The 16617-nt window shown below is 34.4% G+C and overlaps 1 protein-coding gene across 5 annotated transcripts in view; it reads left to right on the forward strand.

Annotated features, from left to right (window-relative positions):
- ADGRG6 (adhesion G protein-coupled receptor G6) overlaps positions 1–16617 on the forward strand; it is a 136456-nt gene that overhangs the window by 72778 nt on the left and 47061 nt on the right. For 4 of the 5 annotated variants that reach the window (XM_029223785.1, XM_029223783.1, XM_029223786.1 and 1 more), the window contains exons 5-8: positions 2652–2720; positions 10953–11038; positions 14295–14347; positions 15369–15431. In XM_029223785.1, the coding sequence (XP_029079618.1) occupies positions 2652–2720; positions 10953–11038; positions 14295–14347; positions 15369–15431 (271 nt within the window). Of the gene's footprint in view, positions 1–2651; positions 2721–4985; positions 5070–10952; positions 11039–14294; positions 14348–15368; positions 15432–16617 lie in introns of all 5 variants that reach the window. The other variant, XM_029223787.1, reaches the window with a different exon arrangement.

A 16617-nucleotide genomic window follows, 5' to 3' on the forward strand; every position in this document is an offset into this window, starting at 1 on the left:
TTTTCAGAAGCTCCTTACTAAAATATAAATACCTAAAGGAGAAGTAAGGTCATGCAAGAAGGGGACATGATGGGAAGGAATAATGGGCAGAAAACATTCAAGATCAAATTCTAGGCTGGCTTCAACTTCTACCTCCTCACATGCTCTTTCTCCATAGTACACAGATTAAGTGTTTAATCGGAAACACACACCACCGCCCCGCCCGCCCATCTCTGCTTCCTTTCGTAGCCAAGCTTCCTCTTTTTGCATTCACTTCTCAAACACTGGAAATCTAGAGTGCATCATTCCCACGCTACTGAAGAGAATTTCTTCTACTGAAGAGCTGTTGCCGAAATTCCAGTGCAAAGTGAAGGGTCTTCTCAGTCTTTATCATTCTGGAACTTTCTGTACACTTGATGGTGGCCACACCCTCCATGAAACTTTGTTCACTTGAATTCTGTAAAATCACCTTCTACAAGAGCTATTTTTGTCTTCTCAAATCTATAGCTCTTTTTTTTTCTTTTAATCTGAAACTTAAATATAAGAATATCTATGGTTCCATCAAATCTTCTAGCTCAGGTGATCCCAGACACATCTATAGCTTCTGTGGAGTACTTCCTGGCTAGGCCTCTTACAAAAACATGTACACCTTGTACCAGATGTCACACAGGTACCTCAGTTCCTATTCCTGGATGTACTGTTTAGCCTACCCCACCTAAGTTTGCTTTTCTTCCAGTATTTACTATGTCCTTTTATGAGATCATTGTGTACCAATTTCTCAAGTTGGAAACCAGAAAAATTCTTCTATTCTTCCCTTTCTTTCTCTGTTCTCCAGTTGGTCACTAAATAAATCCTATATATTCCATCTTCAAATGTCTTGTATCCATATCTTTCTGTCTATCCTCACTGTATTTATGATATCAAGCCTGAATTATTGGTATTATTCATGCTTCTTGTATCGCCTGTCTTTTAGTTATAGAGCCTCAAATGTGATTGTTTTTAAATTTAAGTCAATTTTCTCACCAAGCTCCCTTTCACTGTTTTCCCGTTTACTTCAAGAAAGAGTTCAAAATGTTGTCGTTCATATCGCATTCAATAATTTATTCAGAGGACCCACCGACTATGTGTGTGGGATATGCCATTGGAAGAAAGACACAAAGTCCGGAGACTCATAGTGCCTGCATTCTACAAAGCCCTCCACAAGCTGTCCATTACCTATATATCTGATCATTCCTACCAATTTGCTATAAATGTCCTATTCCAGTAATGCCATGCCACCTGGGTTCCCAGACCATTTCACTGCCTTCTTGGTATATGTTTCAGTAATTCTGTCTGCTAGTAATAACCATCTCTAGTCTCTTCTCCCCTGATCAGTATAGTGACCCCTCATATTTCCGGTTAATCTTTGTAGTGGATTTCCTATTCACCCTTCTCACCAAACTGCTGGTCACATCTTCCTTTTGGCCACTATGCATCTATATCACTCAGAGAACTGTGAAGCCATCTCCCATTCATGCCTCTCTGAGAGCAGAGGCATTGTTTTAAAGCATTCTTCTAGCCTCCATGTCTCACACACTTTAAACAGTGAGTGAATGTTTATTGGATGAACATGTAAAGGTCTGTGATGAGATCTTCTTGCCAGTTAACATGGCAGACCTGCTGGAGGCCACAGGGTTGAGTCTTTCTGAGATAACATGATTCCTTCCTTGGACCAGCTGCCTGAGGCAATCAAAAATGAAGAAACCACCACTCCGGAGATGCTGCTAAATTGCTGGGATGCTTTCTAATTATGCACACAATTAACCTAATTAGACATCTTTTGTTGGCTCATGTACCTGCTCTGCCTTTATGTACCATTCCCACAGGAAAGTTTGGAAAATGTTTAAACATTAGAATGTAGTCACTATTATAGAAATGTTCTTTAAAAATTAAATATATGTGTGTATGTATGTATATATATTTGTATTTATTCTTCTGTCTTTATTCATAGTACAATATGCCTTGCGATAAGTTTAGCCTATCTTCCTCAGCCTCAACCTGTTGGTAAAAGTCTGTTAATAGCCAGAGGGAGATTTAGTGCAACAGAGAAAAATCCACTACTCCTGCTAGAAAATCAGCTCAAAATTTGTTTCCTGCTGAGGATGAGTCAGGCAAAGCTTGAAATAAAAAGACACAGAGACCAATAAGCTTCCAGTCACGGAAACTTATTTCTGGAATTGCAGCTAGCATGTGCTAGTGCCTATGAACCAAAAACTTGCATTTTATGAGTGTTAGTAACATCCAAGTTCACTTTTGAAACTTATCTTTGATGTTCTTATTATTTCATTTGTATGAATTTCCACCAAAGCCTTATAATTTATTATGCGAAAAGGCCCTGAACTTTTTATTCACACTTTAAGGGGCAGTAGCACTTATATTCCTTTCATGTGTGCATGGGGCCAGTAGATTGAGTTAAAGATTTTGAGGGAGATTTCAGGAGCTTGATTTTACATTTCAGTAGCTTGACATTGATACACAAAGATTGTTAGAGACTTTCTTGATGTTGGAATATTACTGGTGAACTCTTCCAGGGTTGCTCCTATTACACCAACCAGATGATTCATGATTTGGGGGGAGAAAAACTATAATTAAATCATAAGTCAAATTTGTACAATCTTTCTGTGTTGATCGAGGTTCCTACCTGATCCCGCTCCCGGCCGCAGAACTAACCAACTGTGCAGATTTGGGGACCCTTTGCCAAGGTAGGGAGTCAACATCGTCCTCTGGAGTCTCTGTTTCCTACTTGCTATTTTGGAAAATGTAGTTGTCATTGTTTTGAATTTTATCTTTTCACTTGAGAAGCCAGAAACCAGAAAACCAGAAGAATTTCTGGATGTGTTTTAGTTGTGTGGGTGTGCAGTGTAGAGAAGGAATGCATTCACACACTGTATGACCACATTTCCATAAAGCACTGAGTTTTTTAAATGTGAATGATTATGTGCTATTAGGAAAGGTTGACTTCATTTTTTCCCTCAATTTGGTCTCAAGAATATTGTCCAGTATAATATAGCCATACAATATTTTGAAAAAGTATTCATGTTTAAAAAACAAGGGGAAAAATTAAGTTGAATAGTTAGTTAAGACAAGGCCATGAGGCAATTTATGATGTGCGATGTAACTTCAATATTAACATGAAAATAGTTTGAATGTATGATAAGTCTGAATGTATGAATAGTTTGAATGTATGTAAGATAAAAATAGTTTGAACTAATATGGATGTTCTTTTATTAATTATTATAATGCATAATGACTATACTGTGGTCAGTATATATATTACGTACTGAATGGTTGCATGCTAAATAATACATAGTCGCATGGATTTTAACATAATATATTTTACTTTAATTTTATCATGCTTCTTCTAATTACCCATGACCCATTTTCATCCATTTATTCTATTATATGCTTCTTTTTGAAGTAGCATTTCTATGTGCCACATTAAGAATCATGACCATGCCTTTTGTAAAGCGGGATCTTTTATTAAGAGGATCATAACATGAAAGTGATGGGGGTTAGAAGTGAGATGGAAGGAACAGAAACCTAAGCTCTCTTCTGTAGCTCCAGTGTGGGAGTAGAGTAGGCAGGGAGAAGGGGTGTAATTCATTATTATCCTTGTTTCCTTTCTGAGACATTATTTCTTGATATTATTATTGAGGAATACCCTAAGAAAATAAAGTCATTAAGTAGCTTCTTTCCATGAACTCAGTGTAGTTTTAAAATAGTTATATGAAATAGAAAAAAGCCTTGGTTTTGCTTAATTCAAGGTGTGAAGATTTTTTTTTAATTTTAATTTTGTTTTTTTCTTTTAATCTGAGGTAGGAATGATTCCTTGGGTCAAAGGACTAGATGCCCAGCTTTTTTCCCCCCTATGTCCTAAATGACCAAAAAGCATTTTCATATTCATTGATGTATTTTACATTAAATAAATATAACTGATTGTTCATAATTTAAAAATATAAAAGACTTTCAAAAAGAATCCCCATTCTTAGGTGTTATATATTACTTTGGAATGGAAAATTATTTTAGTTAAGAATACACATTTTGAATAAGGAATTCAATATTTTCTAAAGAGGCTTTGGAAGGTAATTCTTTTTATAATCACTGAAATGTTTTAAATTTAGGTAACTTTTTTCTAATTAAGAGAAATACGTAACAAATGGCTATTATACATAGAAAGGTACATCTTATACAAATATACTCCAAAGATAAACTAAAGGAAAATAATGTGTATAGCTATTTTACTACTTACATTGTTCCTCCAGAATTTCTTGGAAAGGTATTAAAGCATTACATAAGGGCTTAATCTTTGAGAGTTTTGGTAATATCAGAAGCATAGCCTTGACATACTGTTTTGAAAAGTCTCTCCTGTATGACTTGCCCTTATGAAATCCATTTTATCCATCAGTGTGTAGTAAAGATTTTGGGATCTTTAGATGATTGATTTCATCTGTACATTTCATTCTCTTTTGTTTTCCTTTACATTTACCTTCTCTAGGAGAAGTGCATTTTCCCCTGAGATTTTATTTTGCTAGTCTCAGTATATCAGAAAGACTGACTTTAGATAATTTTCAAGCTGACAGGTGCTGTACAGACTTCCTTCTCTAACCTTTCTTTTTACAAACTTAGCAGACTGAGTTCTGGATAAGGTTTAGTCATTTACTGTGTGGTCATCAGCCTCTTGATGGCAAACCTAGATCTAGAATCTAAATGTTCTTTCTCCATTCCCTTTGTGCCCGTTCCAGACTCTCATACAATATGGCATGAAAGGCCATGGGAACAGATTCTTAATGTGCCATAGAAAGCGTTGCTTCATTTTATGCATTATAACCTTGGGACTTGTGTTTAGTGGCAAGAAATGGTTTCCATTCCTCCTTTATATATTTTCATGCGTTAACCATAGATTGCTCATCCATATTAACTTTCACGTGCTCCTTGCAAAATTACATCTCTCTCATCTTTCTTACCAGCTACTGTAAACTCTCCTAGTACTACACCACCCACTGTCACCACTAACATGCCTGTTACTAACAGAACCAATAAACAAAGGAATGGTAAGAAATCATTATCTTTTATACTTGTAGTATGTCTGACTTGATGAAAAATTTTATTCTAAGGGTGGAAATATCTAATGTTCCAACAAAGTTTCTATCGTTAGAATCAATTGGTACATTTGTACATTTGTAAGACTAGTAAAATAAATATCACTTGACTCCTTTGAGTTCCCCATTCTAATGACCAATGGAATGAGTACATTTCTAGTGCCACGCTTCTGCACTTTTAGCTAAAATTTCTTTCAAAGGAAGCTTTAAAAGAAAGGCATTAAATTAAAGGAATTAATTTGCATTATACTAGAGATCTGAGAAGAAAAATATTCATCACATTCTGTCAGATTATTCTCTAAGGAAACTAGTTTTTAAAGCATTTTATAATCTCAAAAAACTAAATAATTTTAGTAATTTAATTTCTCACTAAGGCCAACTTTATATTCAAACATTTGTGACAGTTAAATTATTTTTATATGGTAATACTTTGCTCTCTGTTTTTATTTGTTGAAGAATAATGGTTAGAATGTGATTGTATATCAATTAAATCATAAATCAATTTTCGACTGACAAAACTTCAAGTAACTGCCAATACCTTCTGTTTTTTCCCTCTCTATATACATGTTTTTGTTTATATTATTTGTAACTTGCAAATATAGCAGTCACATAAGATAAGGAATGAACTGGAGAAATGCCAGGTGAATTGAGTTATTATTTAATCTGCTACCTATATTAACTACAATGCATAGCCTTCTGGTAATTCAGTGTAAGTGATTTCAGTTTCTTCTAAAAAAGAGAAATTCCAATCAGGTGACAACACCATTGCTTCAAACACAGTAGTATTCTCAAATATGAGGTATTAGAAACAAAGGAGGGGGCTTCCCTGGTGGTGCAGTGGTTAAGAACCCACCTGCCAATGCAGGGGACACGGGTTCGAGCCCTGGTCCGGAAAGATCCCACAAGTAGCGGAGCAACTAAGCCTGTGCGCCACAGCTACGGAACCTGTGCTCTAGGGCCCGCGAGCTTGAGCCTGAGTGCCACAATTACTAAAGCCCATGTCCCTAGAGCCTGTGCTCCGCAACAAGAGAAGCCACCACAATGAGAAGCCCACACACCACAGCAAAGAGTAGCCCCCGCTCGCTGCAACTGGAGAAAGCCCACATGCAGCAATGAAGACCCAAAGCAGCCAAAAGTAAATAAATTAAATAAATTAAAAAAAAGAAACAAAGGAATTTTCTCAACCCCAATCATTTAACTTGCAAGGCCAAGACATCTGTAAAATATCACCAGGGACCAAAACCCAGAGAAAAGAAGCCCACATAGTTCATTTTTTCTTTTGGCTTTGGGGGTTACATCAACTTCCTGTACATTTAAGGACATTTAAATTGGAAGTACGGAATATTTTACATGAAACGTAGATATAAATTTCATTAGGGATATAAAGACATCAATTCAGGGAAGTGTTCATGGTTATTCTGGTGGTTACACCAAGGAGATTTATGATGGAGCAAAAATTCCAACAATCCCCAAGAAAGCAAGAGTAGCTGAAATTTCCAGTGCATATTTCACATGGACCCCAGCCAGCAGATGGGAATATTATAATTCTGACTAAGTATTTCACCCTTTGTATGAACACACAAAGAGCCTCTGTGGCATTCTCCCTCTAGGACTGGCACATCCTCTGCTGCCCAAGAACGTTTACATGATGCTTCAGAGTCCTTGACTTGGTGGAGTGGAGCTGTGTTCACTCAATCATGTCATTTCTGACGTTCTTGAAGAGAGCCTTGTTCAGTCCATCTCTCTCTGCGTCATAACCTTCACTGGAGTTTCAACAAAGCAAGCAAATGTTAGAATCAGTTAAAATGGTTTTTCTTAGCCACTTTAAAGAAAAAAAAATCTAATTCAGATCATTCTTGATAAAAATGTAATCCTAGCACTTAAAAATATTTTAAAATATTTGAAAGTCATGTAGTAGCAATAGTCTCAAAATTGTGTACTCAAATTTATGTACCATCTGAACAATTTTACCACATCCTTGAACCACCTCTACTATTTATTTAATAGTTTTTCCCCCTAAATTGACTCACTTTTTTACTTAAACATTTATATTCATATAAATAAATTAATATCACTGTTGTAAAATGAAACCAGTACTACTTGTTTTAAAATAGAAGTGAAAAGTGAAAATAAATGTAATGAAAACAATGCTGTTGAATTCTCTCTATATCCTATTGCCTTCTCACATCTCAGCACCTAAAGCCTTCATTATCTTTTTAAAAAGAGAGGGTAACCAAGGGTTAGAGACACACTGTAATTAAGATGTTTTTTCTTTGGTATAGTCAAATTTGAAATAATTGAAAAGAGAATTACTTGTTTACCTTGTGAATAAATGGGATTTAGTGTCATGTCCTAGACTATCCAAGCTTATTCACACACTGTCAACAATTTCAAATACACTTTTCTTACTCCTTGGGAAACTGATGTAGTAAACATTCTCAGGCCTATGATCTGATATATTAGGGAACCCTGTTTTGTTCACTGTAAGAAAGATATACAGCTATCAAATCTGTTATCTACCTTATCTAGTCCTTTAAACTCTGGACTATTAAAGAGATTTACTGAGTTCGTCAATCATGATATGCTGGTGTCAGAGGGAGAGGGATTGAGATTGTTTGGCAATCAGACGTATTTTTTCAGTATATCAATCAAATTTATCTTCCTGGCTTTTGTAAAATGTTCCTATCCCCCTGTGTAAAGTTCTTTTTGTTATTTTTAATAGGATTTTTATCTGATACTTCAGATTATATACTAAGAAAATCTTATCTTCTAAGCTACTTTTCATAAACAGATATTTCAGTATATGAGAGATAATCTAGGTATTCCTACAAATAACCTTAGTGCCTTCTGCATTACATTCCCAAGAAAATCTCTTGGACTAATCATTGTTTCCATTCCAAATCATATGTTCTATGCTTGAAACATCACTGTACTGCTGCTGAATATTAGACTTTTGTGAGATTAGCACAAGCAATCCAAGCAAGGAACTAACTTTGTTAGTCCTTATTATTGTTCTAAAAACCTAACTTACAAGTGCAAATTGTATCATTGCTTCTAGTTTCTCCCATACGTTTGACTACTTAAAAAAATTCACTCGCAGGATATTTGTGTGCACCCAACAATCAATCTAGCTTTATAGGCCAAGTATCTTAAAGAAATCATGTGTGTAGGATGAACAGGACTCCAGTCATATTATAAGTGCCACTGTCATACTATAATTGCCACATCACCAGTTCAAAGAGATAATCTTGAATCTAAAATAACATTTGGTTTATACTTTAACATTTATCTTTTCAAATGTATATTTTAAAGCCTACCTTTTCAAACCTATATTTCATACCCTTGAATGGAGAATAAAGTAGTGTCTGTCATTTCTATATCTTTTAAGAAACTCTCAGGAGAGTGTTAAGAAGATAAAAAAGGGGAAAGATAATTGGAGAAAGATCTACAGACAGGAACATGTTTTGATACCACATCTGTTATGGCAAGCAATGGTTTCTACTTTGAAGTTTTGTGAGGCTGGACGAGTTATCTAATTGGAAAAGAGTCTATCACAAATTCTTCAGGCTTGGATGTCATTATTAGGACAATACATCTTTTGAAGTGTCTGGAACATATGAAGATTTGTGAATAGCTATTCTACTGAGACACAATGTGAGTTGTTACATCTATAGGAGAAGGCAACTTGACTACTAGGAGGACAGGGAAAAGCCTGCATCAGTGTATCTTAGTTGTGCATTCTCTGTAATGTCAATGCTTGAGAGAATTATTTCACTGCGGTCCAAAATGTCCCCTCCAGTGGACATTTTATCTTGCTTTGACAGTTCATTCTTGGACATTTCCTAGGATTACTTGTTGACTACGTTATCCAAAAAGTTTAAATAAGTGTAACCAGTAGACACTATTGAATAATTTTTGCTAAATATATATATATATAAATATATATATACCTCATTCTGAGGCTTCTGAAGAGAGACTACTGGAAAACGATCTACAGCACCGGAGAATCTCTAACACTTAGGGGTAGGTTCTCTGGTATATTCACATATTTTATTTAGCATAAGCAGTGTGACTCTAGAGAGAGTCATATATTTATAAACTGACTCTGATATGTATAGGCTGACTCTGATATGTAATGTCTTTCTTATTTATAAAAACTAAATTGGGAAAAAAGTGTGGAAATACTTTAAATTTAAAGAAAAACATCTTAAGCGTTTGGATGCTTCCATAAAATTTCAGAAATGTGAATGATTAAAAATACTGATTTTTAGTATTTTGCAGGATTCTCCTGAGAGGGAAGGAATACAACTCCTAACATAAACACATGCTTTAGGTCTCCATCTAGTGGTAGCTTGTCACTTACTTTATTGGCACCGGGGAACATGCCCAAAATAGCCCTCAGATCCTGACATCAATATAGAATCCTGGACATCTGCAACTTGAATTTCCTCTCGTTCATTCAGAATGTCCATGATTTGATATGATGAGAGCTACAGTGTAAAAAGGTTTTTTTTTGTTTTTTGGTCTGAATTATTATCATTTATTTTAAATATACTCCTGGAATTATTTTTCATTCAGAATATTTTTTAAAGGAACATGAGGTCAGGATCATTAAAATACCTGAAGAGTTTTAGAAGCTGGAATAATAGTATGCATAAATTAAACTAAATATCCTTGGACTTGTACCAATTTCATAGATTTATATTATTATACCTGGGAGCGGCAATTTATTTTAGCATGAGTTTCTGACCCCTGTAGTGGAAAAACATTCCTTTAGGAGTATGACTGGAATTTGCATTTTGGTAGATTTGGGAGTTCCCAGAGGCATACTTTTGTACTTTTATCTACTGCCTCCCCCAAATCTTCATTAAATCTATTTCCCATTGTTTTAATTATATACTTTTACATTTTCTATGCATATTTTTCTCATGTTTGTAAGCATGAAGGTAGATGATTGATTGACAATAATGAAGAATCAATATTTTTTTCTGTATATAACCTACCATTTTTAAAAAGATTTTTTTTCTCATTAGCTACTTTTAGTAAGGTACCCTATAACACACATAGAGAGAGATTTAGCAAACCCTGGCTGGTCAGTTTGATTTTCATTTTAAAATATATATATATATATGGCAGACTACTTTAAAGATTGCACCCTGCCACCCCCCCCAAAAAAAAGCTGAACCTCCTTCTGACATAGGATTTTCTTTTAAAAGCAAGTGAGTCCAGTTAAAATTCCATCTGCAAATATTTTCTTTTTTCCCCCTTTACTTGATACAAATGACTACATTTATAGAATTTTGATAAAAAATCTGGTGAAATACAACCCAATAACTTAATGGAAGTCATTGCTTTAGTGAAGAGGGGAAAGAGGACAGAGAGGATAAGGGGCTGTGGGCCAAAAATATGTGATGCCTGTTCTTTTCCAAATTAAGTTCTGCCCATCATCTTACTCAAGTTTTCACATTCCAAACTATCATTCTTCATAATATAGAAAAAAAGGATAATTTTTTGTTACAACAAATCAAATTGTACCTGAAAAATCACCATTTTACATACAGGAGATAGAATTCTATAGAATTAAAAAATATGAAGAAACATATGCAGGTGATAATTTAGAAGCAATGACTTCATAAGAGTAAACTAAATGATAACTACTTCTAAAAAGTTGCGAAGGTCAATGAGAATGAAGTTAAAATATCTTGTAAATTTTCTGTACCTATGTAGAAGGCGTTTCTTTTAAGTTGTATGAAATCATGTCCTTGTAAGTGTAAGTTGATAAGTATATGACTGTAAAATATAATTAATGGACTAAATCTTACTTCCAATGGACAGATGGAATTATTTATAGAATTTTCATAGAGATTCAAAACATCCTTCATCACCCCGAGGTAAAAGTACAGAGCAAGGTGGCCGAATGGGTAAGTGAATTGTAAAATTTCTTTATTGGCTTTAAGACTTTAATCTCTGGAAATCTGGAAAAGACTCTACTGTCTAACTGAATCCACAGATCATACTGAAACATAGATACTATTCATTATAAATGTATGTATAGATATATAAGTGAGATATTGCACTTTTGAATAGAAAGAGAGATACATTTGAATAAGGACAAGAAAGAGCCTAATAGACTATTATGTCAAATAAGAAAGGTGCCTCACAAATGGAAAAGTGTTTTGAGAGGTATGTTTATTTACTGTTATATCCATACATTTTCAGCACTTTGTTTTTGTTCTGTTTTATTTATTTATTTTTAATTTATTTTTAATTTAATTTAATTTTATTTTATTTTGCGGTGTGCGGGCCTCTCTCTGTTGTGGCCTCTCCCGTTGCGGAGGACAGGCTCTGGACGCACAGGTTCAGCGGCCATGGCTCACAGGCCCAGCCGCTCCGCGGCATGTGGGATCTTCCCGGACTGGGGCACGAACCTGCGTCCCCTGCATCGGCAGGCGGACTCTCAACCACTGCGCCACCAGGGAAGCCCTGTTCTCTTCTTTTTAAAGCAGTGAAAGCAGGTTTTATGCAGTAACCACTGACAGTAGGAGAACGTGCTGAGCCCCATTCTGATTTGTGCAGAGGTGACTGGGGGTTTTAAAGGAACAGTGAGGGTGGAGGGAGGAGGAATGGTAGGGACTTGAACAGAGTCAGGAAAGTGAAAAATTACAAAAAAGTGGGAGGGGTGGTTGGTCCATAAAAAACCCTTCTGGGGTTGCTAACTGGTGCCTATCGAAATTAGGCTCCTATCCTCCCACAGAGACTGGGAGATGGGCCCTATCTTCAGGTGTTGGCTGGAACAAGCAGTGAATTCATTCATTTGTTCAGCGCTGTTTTTAAAAATACATTTCTTATTTTTTTATTTAATTGAGTGTTTGATTCAAAAACCACTAAATATAAAAAGATATATCATGAATATCTTTCACCATCCTTGACACTCATCTGCCTGGAGGCCAACCTGTCTGCATAGAAATCACTGTTAGTTTTTCTTGGGTTTTTCAAGAATTTGTTTGCGACTGTAAAAGAAAATGACTATACATCCTTTTTTTTTCCTTTTTATATTAAAAGTAGCATATTGCACACACCATTCCACACTGTACTTATTTTTGTTATTGCCAGATTTGCAGTATCAGTACACAGAGACCGTCCTTATCGTTTTTTAAAAAAACAGGGTACAATATTCCATTATGTGGCTCTCTAGTCATTTATTTAACAAGTTTTCTGCTGATGGATATTTGGGTTATAATTTATTTAACCAGCATTCTATTGGTTAAAATTTTGGTAATTTCCAGTTAAAAAAACCCTAAGCATTTTATTTTCTTATTTTTCTTACAAATACAGCCTAAGGGTTAAAAAAATTTTCTTCTTCTCTATAACAATATCAAAAATTTAACTTTCCATAGGTTTCTATTTTTTCTATTATTTTATTTCCTATCTACAGCATACTGTGAGACCATGTACTGTTTTTATGTACTACTACAGTTCAGACAATTTTTGTGAAAAAAGTCATTTGTCATTTGGGTAAACATTCTGAAGTAAGAAAAGTGGGTTTTCGTACATGGTAGCTGTCTAATAAGTGTGTCCTTGGTAGCAAAAGAAAGTTAAACAATACAATAAGAGGTAGTGGTGATAATACTTTATACATACATATATATGTTTATATGTTATATGTTTATGTTTATATGTTATATGTTATATGTTTATATGTTATATGTTTATATGTATATTGATATAGATAGATATTTGAAGCATGGTAGGAAAACATAGTCTTATTTTTAAAGGCAAGAAAGGGCTTTACTGAATGAGTATAATCTTGCATCTTGTTTTCTTTCCAGCATTCTTCTCTCTGCTTTTTTAAAGTCAGAATGTTTTCAAAAGATAAAACTTCTATTTTTTAAATTTATTTTATTGAAGTATAGTTGATTTACAATGCTGTGTTAGTCAAAATATAAAATTCTTTATTTTTAGTCTCAAAGGAACCACTTCTAATATTATTAATTCTGTAAATTAGCACTCATTGGAAAGTTTGTGCTTTAGACAAGGTATAATTTTACATTTATATTTATTTCATGCATGGTTTTCAACATAACATCATTTTTATCTGAAGCTAAACTTTAATGGACACTTTTCCCTTAAGGTGTAAGATACCAGAGCAGATATTTGGAAACAGGAAAATATATTTCATATTATTACTATTTCATATTATTGTTTCATATTATTACTATTTCATACTGTTTCATATTATTACTATTTATAATTTAAAAATAATTTAATACTTCTTGCCAGAATTTCCTAGAATTTACATTCATTTTAAAAATGCTTACAAGGAAGGCTAAACGTGTGTATGAAACAAGACCTAAAAAACCCTTTGGAGGAGATATATAAGTAAGAGAATTTAGTGTCAGTAAAGAAATGTTGGTCTGTGATTGTGTTAGACAATGCATATGGGAGGTTTCTATTTATACTGAGAGGAATCCATTGCTTCATTAAAAAGTCTGGTGCTGAGACACATAAAAATTTTTAAATGACCACATAACAATTATAACACAGTTCCCCATAATGTTGAACTTTTTTGTTTTTTTAAAGGTTTATATCGTTAACTTATAATTTTTCTTACTACTAATATTCTTCTGACATGGTAATTGCTAGAAAAACATGTTAATGCATTTCAGTGATTGTTGAATGAAGAATATGGAAGGCGTGTATTGTGTTCATCTTCCCTGTGTACCCTATTGCAGCTAAGTTTTCAGTGTTACAGCTAATTTGAAGGCCCATTACAGAGAAAGCCCTTTATAATAGGGGCTGGAGACGAACGTATAGTGTTTGCAGACAGACAAGACTTGGGTTCCAATCTGGGATCTGCTACTTCTTAGTTGCAGCTTGGTCAAGCTATTTCATCTCTGTGAAGCTCAGTTTCTTCGTGTAATGAGTGGGAGGACAGTGCAGATAATACCTATCTCATTAGTTGTTGTGAGAATGAAGGAAATAACATTTGTAAGGTTCTTGGCATACAGTGATCTAGTAACTGTTATCTGTACTTTCTTTCACTGCTCTAGCTCTTTGGAATTTTCCCAGGGTCTTATTTCAGTAACACTTTATGGGAGAGAAGAAACTGGATTTAAATTTGTTTTTTAATTATTTAAAAGTATTACTCAAACTTATCCTTTTCTATTGTATTTTCAGCTCAATTCAACCTTCCAGAATTGGAACTATACTGTTTATGTGGTTAATATCAGGTAAATGACAGAGTAAATTGAGAAATTAAAAGTAGTGTCTAATTTAATACTTCTGTCTCCCTCTCTCTCTCCCCCCCTCTCTCTGGTTATTCCTGCACACACATACATGTAAGTACAGACATACACACACACCATATTCATAATCTTTCTAAAACAACTCTATATTATATTATTTCTTTGCACAAAAAGCTTCAATGATGCAGCAATGGTTTTAAAAATTTTGATTGTAGGTACCAATCATTTTTTAAAATGTAGTTTGTACTTCCAAAATATATTTGTGATTTTAAATAAACTGTATATATGCATGTGTGTATATTACTTAACCAATATATTATGTTATAATGTATCATAAACTGAGAGGATAATTAAATATAAATGGAAGTTCTGTTACTTGCTTCTCACACCCCAGTAGATCATCTAGAGCACCCCCTGGGTTGCAGGCACCCCAGTTTGGAGACGATTTTTCTACAAGATAAGACATCTACAGTCTGATTGCAACTTGGCCTTTCAAAATTATCTTTCACTAATCTTCTATTTAAACACTCCACTGAATCTCTAGTAGATATTGTCATTCACCTGTCTTCCTCTGCACCTTGTTTTTACAGTTTTATACTTAAATTAGTTTCTAAAGTGTATTTGATGAACCCTAAACATGTTTTCTGTGAACCTAAGAGATGTAATAACACAGAAAAAGGGATCAAAAAGTCAAATTAGTTCAGGAGCTAAATTATTAAACAAACTGAAGCAAGTTTCTGTATATCCAAGCATCTCAGGTTCTTTCGTGTACTGATATGCATCATGAATCTTAGAGAGAGAGAGAGAAGGCACGTAGCTGTCAAGCTTTATTTGACCATGGAGCTGTTTCGTCTCAGGCACATGAAAGAACTAGGACCTCAGAACACACATTTGCAAACACTGACTTAGAATGTCCTTTCTGCCTCTTTCTCTCACGTCCTCAAATTTTGTTGTTGATCGTGCAGCAGATGAAGCTGATAATGAATGTACTTATTTGTATTTTTAGTTTTCACCTGAGCACTGGAGAGGACAAGATTAAAGTGAGGAGAAGCATTGTGAATGATCAAAGGTAACGCTGGCAACGTCTTGCAGAAAATGTAACATCTTTCTCTTGCTCTCTGCTTTGACTCTCTGGTAGAGAAATGAAATCAGTGCGGTAGGAGAGAAACATTTCAATCCAGTGGCACATTTAAATTATGTCTTTATCTCTAGTGGACAGTCTTCTTTTTTTTTCCTGTAGTTAAAACTGTAATATAGCAAACTGGGTAGAAATGTACATCTGATAAAAAATAACTCAGAAGTAGAACATTTGTTAGTTTTAGTATTTCCAGTTTATGATAACCAATTACCTCTTATTTGAAATTTCAGAGACCTTCAAAGAAAGAAAATAATTATAGTGTTATTTCAAGTAAGGTACTTATGTACAATAGCATCTAATAATATGGGTGATAGATGCTGAGATATTTTCAGCATTCAAAGCCATCGGCTAATTTTCTGAAGTCTTCATTTATAAATTTATATCAAGGTCATGACTTATGCAGGCAGGTAATTTAATGGATATGTTCACCATATGTAATAGTTGGCACTTAAAGGCCAACTGTTCTTAAAAAATAATGTAAACTCCTACATGAAATAAATGTAGTTGTGTTCAGGTAATATATTGCATCTCCACAGAATAAAAATATTAGTTGAAAAGCAAAAGTTCACATCTCTTACTCAGTTTCAATTGACTGAATTAATATTATGTATTTACAACTATAATGATGGAATACATCTCTTTTCAGGTGATACATTCTTACTATGAGAAGCTAGTAATAAAATTTCATATGAGAGTTGACTAGAGAGTTTTCTTATTTTTTTTTCTTTTTCTGTTCAGCATTAGAAAAACACGTCTTTAAGATTATATTTCAAACTTATTTCTGTAAGTATTCAACAGACTGGATTGGGCCACCTGGTTAGGGAAAGTTGTTTTTTATTTTCTGGAATTGTTCCTTTTCCTTTGTGATCTAAAGAACAAATAATGTATTTAATGTATTTTAACACTGTATTCTTGATGGTAACAGGACTTTTCTCCTCTATTTAGGCAAATAATTTCTTTTTTCCAAACCTTACTGCTAGATCGTATTGAGCCTTGAATAATGGATCCAGCGATGATCTGGATCCCTTTGCTGGACACTTTGTCTTGCGGTCGTGGCAGCCCTAGTTCAGGGTATCTCCAATGGTATACCCTCTGCAGAGGGCTCAAACTCAGATTC

Source organism: Monodon monoceros, unplaced genomic scaffold, assembly GCF_005190385.1.
Source record: "Monodon monoceros isolate NGI ecotype Baffin Bay Population unplaced genomic scaffold, NGI_Narwhal_1 Super_Scaffold_15, whole genome shotgun sequence".
Classification (NCBI taxonomy): Eukaryota; Metazoa; Chordata; class Mammalia; order Artiodactyla; family Monodontidae; genus Monodon; species Monodon monoceros.